At 39.7% G+C, this 9,682-nt stretch overlaps 1 protein-coding gene across 4 annotated transcripts; it reads right to left on the bottom strand.

The window, feature by feature from the left end:
- Positions 1 to 918: 918 nt before the first annotated feature.
- dnajb2 (DnaJ heat shock protein family (Hsp40) member B2) lies at positions 919 to 8,425 on the bottom strand. 4 transcript variants are annotated; one of them, XR_007113832.1, is made up of 12 exons: positions 8,169 to 8,425; positions 7,011 to 7,106; positions 6,750 to 6,859; positions 6,314 to 6,367; positions 6,084 to 6,200; positions 5,908 to 5,970; positions 5,285 to 5,420; positions 4,945 to 5,009; positions 4,415 to 4,723; positions 3,857 to 3,872; positions 1,140 to 1,205; positions 919 to 989 (listed from the first exon to the last, which is right to left on the bottom strand). XR_007113832.1 is itself a non-coding variant. In XM_047600338.1 (11 exons), exons 2-10 carry the CDS (start codon positions 7,073 to 7,075, stop codon positions 1,177 to 1,179), a joined length of 948 nt encoding a protein of 315 aa, XP_047456294.1. In that variant the 5' UTR covers positions 7,076 to 7,106; positions 8,169 to 8,425; the 3' UTR covers positions 919 to 989; positions 1,140 to 1,176. The 4 variants fall into 4 exon arrangements, 3 of the variants coding, with proteins under 3 accessions (XP_047456294.1, XP_047456295.1, XP_047456293.1); XM_047600338.1 differs by lacking the exon at positions 3,857 to 3,872; XM_047600339.1 differs by lacking the exons at positions 919 to 989; positions 1,140 to 1,205 and having other exon boundaries at positions 1,808 to 3,872.
- Between the last annotated feature and the right edge of the window lie 1,257 nt (positions 8,426 to 9,682).

Raw genomic sequence — 9,682 nt, 5'->3', positions numbered from 1 at the left:
CTCCACGGACCCCCTTTTTGAAGACCTACCAACGTTGTCTACATCTCCTGTCAGTGGTTTTAATGTTGTGGCTGATCAGTGTACGGCCCTTAGGGTTAGGGTTAGAGCTAGAAGAATCTGGTGTGTGGACAACCTGCTCTACCGACTGAGCCACAGCCACCCACGGCTGTTTTATTGCCCGCTCATTAGGAAAACCAGTGAACGTGAATGCACTCTAATGTAATAGTGTCCACTTTATCTCCTTCACGTCTGGTATAATTGTCCAGTTAATGCAGAAACGGCATAAGAAATGTGGTAAATGAACTGTCTGATCATTTTGGAGAATGTAATTTTTGGTGCGGTTAAACTGGATTGAATTAAATACAGACGTGTTTCTGTTATTAAGTCTCGTCTACTGGCTAAAATGGGGTTGTCAAAATAATAGAAACGTGCGTCAGCGAGTGAAAAACAACACAATTCAATAGTACTACAAACCACAGCCTCCAAAACCTTATGAAATGAATCAATAGCTCTCTCAAATACATGAACCAAATGCTAAATACCATTAACTTAAGGAAAGAGTTAGAGAAGGAATATCTGATGAGGATGCATTTGTTTTCACTAGTGTGCCTAATATTTGGAAAGTGAGTGCGCAAATCTGTTTATCCTGAAATCAATTTATCGTGCTCGCATCAATAAACATGAGGCCAGGCATCGCATCTCCTTCCGTGTTTCAAAGATAAACTATTAAACACTGACTGATGTAAGTTAGCAGGAAATTCTTTATTTTCTCTGCTTCACGTTTCACAAGACTTTTCTGTTTTTCCAGGTAGAGGTCAAATATTAGCCTGGAGTTTAAAAACACAAAGCTTCCAGTCTTTTGCTTACATACGCACACACACATACATACTGTATAAAACACACGCGTGTTTATTTTAAGTGTCATTCAGCAGGTAGGAGCCATGGTGGGCAGAGAGAGAAAAGTGCATCGTGAGGAATTGACCTTTAACCTGTAAGGACAGACGCACAAAGACACGTTACTCTTCATCAGTTAAGCAAATGGGCATCATCTAAACTGCTCTACAGGGAGGCTACGGGGCATGACAGGGAATGGGTGAACAATTTCCAGGGTGCCTTCAGATTCACACCGGGTGCTTTACCTCAGGGCGGGGCTAGGGCACAGAGCAGCCAATCAGGTTAGCTTGTGAAGGCTTCGAAGTCTGATTCTGAAACAGGAAGCAGGAAGTGTAAGACATGTAACACAAAACCAAAAATTCCAGCTTAAGACTAAATAACATGATACTAGATGGCGACAACAGACGTTCCGCGCATTTGTTTTCTACATTGCGAATTAGAAAATAATATTTGATGTTTGATTTGGCTGTACAGACCGTGACTATGTAACACACAACACGAGTGGAACAAAATAACAATGTGAAGATTCAAGAAGTACAATCGATTGGAAAAACTGATTAAAAGTGAAAGTTCAAGATTGGATAAAAGATGATCACACACACACACACACACACACACACACACACACACACACACACCATTCGAAATGAAAGGGCTGCAGATCAGACACTCATTTAATCGTACATTTAAAGTTTTTGAAGCAGTAGTTAAAGAAAAATCTTAGCATATAAAATACCCTGTGTATTTATATTTAGTTGTTGTGTCACAGCTTCAGAAAGTCAAAGCAGGATAAATCACTCAGAGTTCACAGCAAATGTATCATCAGGTTACAGCAGTACTACTAGCAGACTTGATACTGGTGAAAAATAGATGAATGTTACTGCCATATTGAAAAAAACAAAAATATCCCAACTCATATTTTGGCTTAATCTTTATTTGTTATTTCCGCCTTAACAATCTGAAAATAAAAGGAACATCAACACATGGTATTTCAGTATAGTACAAATAATAAAAGCAGATTATTATTATTTGTTTTTTTATAAAATATTTCACGCGCGTCCCCTCTCCACACAATTTACAGTTTAGAGAGAAGGAATAACACATGACTATGAATCACTTTTGTCGCACTATTATTTTGCTGATTAATGGTTTAAGTGAAAGCAAATGTCATACAATGTTAAATAAATCAAGCACTCGTGAAAATATGTGTCAGTATTTATCAAAACCAAAAACATTGATCTGTATGAGTATAAAAATAGGGAAAGAGACACTGCCTGTGATAGGATTATCATATGTACAGGCATGTCTTTATAATATAGTAGAAAATGATTATCATTCTTTACGCATATCTTTACATATTACTTTTAGTACGAGCAATTTTGACACCTTCGCGTTTTGGCACCGGCACAATTTCTTCTCATGGAAAGAATCACATTAAAACAGTTACGATGATTATTCACCAATAACGCCGCTTTTACTTCATTAAACGTCTGCAACAAGGAACATTTGGGTTTAGGATCACCATGGTAACTAGATGGCCATTCAACAACTCAGACCTCCCTCTCATTCAGACACTCTGTCCTTGTTTCTAGGACTGTGCAGACAAATATGTGTGTGTGACATTATTAACTGCTTTGTACATAGCGGCCAGGTTCGGTGGAAAGGTGAAACATACCACACATGCCCCGTCCACACAATGAATCACAGATTTAGTGGATGTTATACCCAACTCAGCAGAACTGGATACTGATCGTCAGCAATGTGGAAATAGAACAATAATACAATCCAACAATCAACATTATGACAGCCTGCCTGATATTGTGTCCCCCTACGCACTGAGACATGGAATCCACTTAATAAGTACTAAGCACTGCAAACAAGGAGCACCACACAAGATACCAGCCATTATAAGTGGACGCTTGTCAGAGTTGCTCAAACCTTTCTACGTGTCCATTTTTCTTGCTTCCACCACATAAACTTCGAGGACAAAATGTTTGTCTTGCTGCCCAATATCTCCACTAACTGACAGCTACCATGACAACCAAACAGTCCATAACATTCACCTAACCTGTCTGTGTTCATATAAACATGCCTTCCATGTACTTCCTTTTCATTTTAAAGTATTAAAACATGTATTTCATCCCAGAAGTTATTTTAATTATTTTCAGGAAAAAGCCTGGTGAGAATCAGTGCATTAGGAAAGAAGGTTATGTAGCTTCTCCTGACGTACAGTCTTGGTAATTTCGCACCACATGTGATAATTCAACTGGAGCAGGTTTAGCGTTTAGGGGAATTCATATATATGTAAACACAATATTGCACATTTTAAAAACAACATGCAAGTACTCATTCTCCGCTCCGAGGTACTCACACACAGCTTTGCCATTTGCAGCGTTCATTTAAGTTTAGTAAACGCAACACACGAGTAGTTAAAACGTGTAAAGGCAAAGATTTAGATAATGATTTTTGGTGACTGTTCCAGTCACAGGACAGTCAAAGAAAGGCTTTGCTTTCTAATGTAAAGTGCTTTGCCCAAAATACAGTCTACAGCCGGCAGGTTACGGTAGTTTAGTAAATGAGTCTGTACGTATGTTATTATGAAAATCGCCACAGAGAGTTCTGTACCCTTCTTCAGATCCGACCTACAATCTGAATGAGGACATTCTACGGCAGGGTCTCACTGAACCCAAACACACCAAACACACACTGAAAACCACACAGACACACACACCTTTTTACTTCTGTTGTTATGTAGACCTTGACACAATGGAATGTGCTTCTTACCGTACCCTGACCTTAATCTCCACAAGTAAAAAAAAAAAAAACAACCCTATCCCTTTCAAGCTGATTTTCAACAGTGCTCACACCTACCCACCCTCACCACTAGTCCACTACATACAACGCCCCACATAATCCCACTCTTTCTTTTCAATCCATGTGAACATTTATCACGTTTACTTACGTTCAGAAGCAATCCTCTACAACGGTTTGCGTGCACAAAAGAAAATAGTTTTAGCTGCATTGCCAGATTAAGTGGGACTTTCTAATTTGGCTGAGAAACACAAATCTTGTCAAGGTTTCAAGAAAGCCCTGTGGTCAGTTTAGGCACGGCCATCACATTGCATTAGGCTGTAGGCAAAACACCGAGGTAAGTATAAGGCATCTCAAATGTAAACGACACTTCATTAGCACACCACGCACCCACACTTCTTTTTCTTTTTCACGCAGCCGGCATTAGTGTTGATCGCGGGCTGAAACCTCTCCTCACTGCTCTGACTTTGCGGTGTAGTGCTGGCTGTTGAGGGTGACTCGGGAGAGAGGTCTGGCACCCTGGTTCTCTTTTTCTCGGTTTCACTCTCAACTCCAGGTTCGGAGTCCATTTTAAACTGACCATTTGCACGTTTATCCTCTACAACAATCTTCGCATTTCTTTCCACATTTAAAAATTCTCTCTTTACTCCCACGTCATTTCCGAGGCCCCTAGCTTTGTTAATCCTGACTCTGCCCACACCCCCGGCACCTGATATGCGGTCGGCGGCAGCAGCTCTCTGCTGGGCTTCCAATTCTGACAGGCTGAACGCCAAAGCCATCTGCAGTTCTTCGTCTTCGTCGTCATCTTCACTACTTTCTTCAACCTTGTAGCGGTAGGAAGGGGCGGAGCTAAATGACCGATGAGTGCCTGCGAAGCCGGAGAAAGGGCTGGGACTGAGGTGTGGCCTCTCTGGTTGGGCAGATGGTCTGTTCTGGATATTTGGCTTCTGAGTCGCCTGCTTGGACTGGTTCTGTCTTCGGCTCAGCTCCAGAGCGAGCGCCATTTCGTCTTCCACACCTGGGAACGACACAATGCGAGTGTTTTTGCACAATCAGCGTTAAAGAACAAATTCTTGATATTTAAGTTAGTTCTGATTTTGCTGAGTAAATTACGATGCACATGTTGTATTAGTCACATAAACTGCGGATATTCAGGTGAATGACGTGAGGGGAGATGATAACTGTGCAAGTTTATTTGACCTCAGATCTCTCAGTGCTATTCAGTGTGCATGGTCGTACCATTAATCAACACCTTCGTTAACACCCCATTCTCCTCAATCTCCGTTCTTTCCTGCCCGTTCTCCCTGTGGGCAAAACAGAAACAATGAATAAGCATAAATCAGCTGAGACACTCACCTGCATTCACATAAAATGTCATTCCGTCACAGACTTTCATTGCTACAATGTTCAAGCTAGTTGGGGTTATGCTTATTGTGTCAAGATCATTTCAGAAACATTGGAGACTAAAGCTACAAAACAGCATCTCACTTTTCTATTAATTTCTATGATTTTTTTACTTCCTTGTCTAGAACATGATATATTTCCCTGATAGCTTTTTTTTAACGACGAGATTACATACTTTTTAATGGTGGTGCGTTTTCCATTTACATTTATGGTAACAGTTGAACATGTGTGGCTAGAGTTGGATCCTAAGAAGCTCTCGTTGGCCATCCCATTCATAAAATTGGAGGTTGATGAGAACGAGGTAAAGCCAGCTGTTGGAAAGCAGTTGATCGAGAGAGAAGAGAAGAATGAATTAAATACTTTAATTTATATCTACACAATCTCAGTCTGCATATCAATCCCATGTTGCTAGCACAGAAGTTAAGTGAGTAAATTTGCAAAAACTACTCCAAAAAAGAATGAAAATACTACTTTAGTTTTACTAATTAGTTATCTAGAGATGTACAAATGGAATGGAACAGAAATCAATATGCATTTTGCTATTGATTAAAACAGCCCGTGGCACCCTTCTAATTATAACTTTATATCCAGTGGTACATTGAATTGGGTTTGGCAGATTTACGCCCTTAGATCAAATAACAAATGTACAATATCTTCATATTCCAGTGAAGGGTAAACTGTAAACTGTTTAGGGCCAAGACCTTCAATGTGCCCACAGTATGAAACTCCACAATCTGTGATAAGAACGCTACAGAATTAATATAAACTTAATTTTTCTTATGGTATGTAAGTGTTTACCTCCTGCTGAGGGAAAAGAGAAGAATCGACTGGGGCCGAGGTTGGAGGATGACGGCATCCCTTCTGAATGACGGGAAAAAAGACAAATTAGGTGAGATGACCATTAATTCTATCTTAATGCAAATATTAACATTTCATGTACCCAAACATGGGACTGCATGGCGTATCTGACTTACCAAAAAAATCAGCAAACGGATCCTTTCCACCAAAAAACTCTCTGAACACCTCGTCTGGGCTGCGGAATGTGAAGGGGAATCCAGTGAAGTCCGTTGAAGAGTTGGAGTGGGTGTAACCTGAAACACGAAGATGTAGGTGGAACAAAAATGAGAAGTAATAGGTGATTGTGCTCCTTTACACATGACTAGTAACAGTTCACAAACAAGTAGTTTTATAGGTTTTTATTTACCCGTGCGTTGCCATCCATCGTCTTTAGATCTGTCATATGACTCACGTTTGCTCTCTGTCAACAACGAAAAAAGGACCAACCAAAATCAATATCTTTTTCCTCATCCACACATCTAACAAACAGGCATACCCAAGGTTTTCCCTAATTTTCCAGAGGATGCAGATGTTTATGGATACTCCTTATCTAATTGACCATCCTATTGTTTTTATTAGTAACACATCTTTATTATTAGATGAGAAATGATAAAATAAAACTAATTGTAGTTTAAGCAATAACAATCATGTTTACAGCAGCAGAGTTGCTGCATAGTCAAGTCAATAAAATCTTGGAAACCTGTCGTGCAAAACAATCTAATGGAGGATGGGATCAAGGTTTTCATATTTATGGTGGTGTCATAAAATACTAACAACAAACTGCAGTCGTAGATATAGCTTACTGTCGGACAGGACTTCATAGGCCTCTGCAAGCTGTTTGAACTTTCTCTCTGCTTCTGCCTTGTTGTCTGGGTTTTTGTCAGGATGCCATTTTAGGGCCAGTTTCCTGTACCTGAAAACACAAGACAGGCACAAACAAACTCATTTATAACTGTAACAAATGTTTTCATTTACACTTCAAATATGATTCCAAAAACAACATTTTCTGTTCCGATGTGTTTTATTATTTATAAGAATATAATTAAGAATCTAGAGATACTCACGCCTTCTTGATTTCTTCCTGTGAGGCTGTTTTTGGCACTCCTAGGATATTATAGTAGTCCACCATGTTGCCTCCTGTCACACCCTAGAACACTGCCCTGAAATAAAAATACACAATCTGCATTAACCATTTTTCTTAACCATTAGTATCTATGGTATTCTTGAAAATCTATAAATGCTCATGCTCATTTACTTTATGAGCACTGGCAGGTTAGTAAATAACACTTTTTTGATGACACATGTCAGCAGGTAGGATAATACACTGTCATCTTAGGGCTGATCTGCAATCTGTAACATTTCACCTCCTTCTTGTTCCACAGTGAAAAGAAATTCAAGATCCAGCAGCCTTAATATTAGGGCTATGACAGTAGGGTTCGGCCGATCCATTAGCTGAACTTAAAGTTAAACTAGGTAGTGTTTAATTACTCCTTAATATCTTAAGCAATTAAGAAAAATCACAACATGAGGAACTCCACCACAGTACTGAGAATAAGTACAGTAGATGCAGTAATGATGGTGCTGTTTTTTATACATAAAAAACTGAAAAGCTGAGTGACTTGTCTGACATATATGAATGAATAACCATGCTGTGTCCATTAAATAAAGTAAATAAAAATGCTGACATATTAATGCCACTGAACCACAAACATACCACCACTGAACAGTATCAAGGATTTACAATTTACAACGTTGTGCCCTTGAACTCAACACTTCGGTGCAGTCAATATTTCCATTATAGCCACCCACAACATGCTAACCATCATGCCAATCCCATTACTGGACTGCAACGGTTTCGAGGGGGCTTCCCAAGTGAGGCAAAGTATCTGAACTTTCTCTTTCCACTGGGGAACAGACATGCGCTCACATGAGTATTATTACTATGTTATTTCTAGCTCCATGGCATCTGTCAACTGCTGCTGCTGGTATGACACTAGGCCTTTACAAGCTTAAATACACGGGCAGGTGCACTTGGGGGCACAGGTGTTGAGCTATTCAAGTACGCACCCCTGCTGCCACTAAGGAAACAGTTAATAATATTTGATATTTCACTGACACATTTCCTATTATGGTAAAGTTGCAGAGCCATATAATAAGCTGCACTAGCTGTGCTGTGTTAGCTGTGGATAACTTGTGACGACTAGCCAAAGCTAAAGTCTTACCGTCAGAGTCCTAATTAGAGAGCAGTTGTCCACCGGGTTGACAATAAATTAGTTATAAGAGAGTCTGGAATTCGGCCCCTTTATCTTCGTGACAGCCGTGCAGCCACCTCCTCTTTCTGTTCGCCTTTCCACGCCACCGCCCAGACGCCGATACCCTCTCTCTACGGTACGGTACCGTTATGTGTTTGCGGTGAACTCCACACTGTTAGTATGCGTGTGTCCTGAGTGTTGTGTTGGTCTGAGCTGCTACGTCACCGACGGCGGAGAAAAAAATAGAACGTCTCGAACATGCCAGTATTTGGATACGTCACCGGACACGCCCCGCCCCCCCGCAGCGTCCGCCTGTTGCTCCGTGATAATGAAACGAATTTCTCCTCATATACGCTGCAGCTGTCAAACATAATGCCCGAGCATGAATTTGCAAAGTGTGGAAATTACATGGAAGACCGCAGTTTTTCAATGAAAAGGACTGCTATCTGTATATTGTCCGCCGTTTTAGCCAGAGCAGTAGTAGACACAACACAACACTGAAACCCAGGACTAAACAGCAGACGACAATGAACCCAAATTGCACTTGTTTATCTGGAGAAATTTCATTTCTCCCCCGTTTTTTTTGAAGGATATTTAATTACAGGAGCTTCAAAATAATGATATATAATAATATATGTATATCTTTATATATCTTTTTTTTGGTCACTTTTTTTACAGTCCATTTTGATCTCAAGTGGGCCTAACACAACAGCATAAAAACCTATAAGTAATGACAAGTCCAGATTTTTTCCCATTTATTTTAGTGCAAAGAAGAACAGGCAATTTAAGAGAATGTTTACATTTAATAAACAATCCTTTCCAAAAAATGGAAAGAAAGAAATTTGCTAAGAAAAATAAGTCCAATTTGAAAGCATTGCTGTCTGCTGTTGTTCTTGTTCTGATAGTCTGATAATGCAATAACGGCTAATACAGTAAAACAAGAGCAGCACACACCACTCATACTAAGTAGTTTAGTGTGATTTATCAGGAAGCAAGATTTAATTTTACTGGGTGACTCAGAGGAGTCACTACCATCTTGACTTATATGTAATGTCATAGTTATTTGGGTTGATCAGCAATGTTTAGCATGACTAAACATCCAGTCTTCACATACACTCTGAGTCACTCAGCTTTAATGATTGGTCACATCACTCCCATCTGCTGGCCCAAGGATGAAACTACAAGAACTAGGCGGGCCCAGCCCATGTGAGAACAATGCCTTCAGCTACATGGCATGAAAAGCCAGGAAAATGGAGAAGGAAGGGAGAGTTTTTGAGTAAGTAAAGTGGAGCTACATATAAAAATTTACCCCCATATTATAAGCAGCAAATTTAATCACATAGTGACTAAAAATGTATTATTATAATATTTTGTATGATTTTTTCTTTATCCAAACATTAAGTATTTGATTCTCAGCACTATGCTATACTATGGTACCAATTTCTTGTGTGAAAGTTAATTATAGCTTGTTACAGTTGTGAAAG

This window comes from Mugil cephalus, chromosome 12, assembly GCF_022458985.1.
Source record: "Mugil cephalus isolate CIBA_MC_2020 chromosome 12, CIBA_Mcephalus_1.1, whole genome shotgun sequence".
NCBI classification, from domain to species: Eukaryota; Metazoa; Chordata; class Actinopteri; order Mugiliformes; family Mugilidae; genus Mugil; species Mugil cephalus.
The sequence above is the reverse complement of the archived record's forward strand: the minus strand, read 5'-3'. Positions and strand labels throughout refer to the sequence as shown.

Excerpts from the sequence above, each read along its gene's own strand:
- dnajb2 (XM_047600337.1), bottom strand. The coding sequence starts at position 7,075 with ATGGTGGACTACTATAATATCCTAGGAGTGCCAAAAACAGCCTCACAG. Across the intron at positions 6,860-7,010 it reads CAGGAAGAAATCAAGAAGGC|GTACAGGAAACTGGCCCTAA; the intron begins GTGAGTATCTCT and ends TTGTGTTTTCAG. Across the intron at positions 6,201-6,313 it reads CGATGGATGGCAACGCACGG|GTTACACCCACTCCAACTCT; the intron begins GTAAATAAAAAC and ends TTCGTGTTTCAG.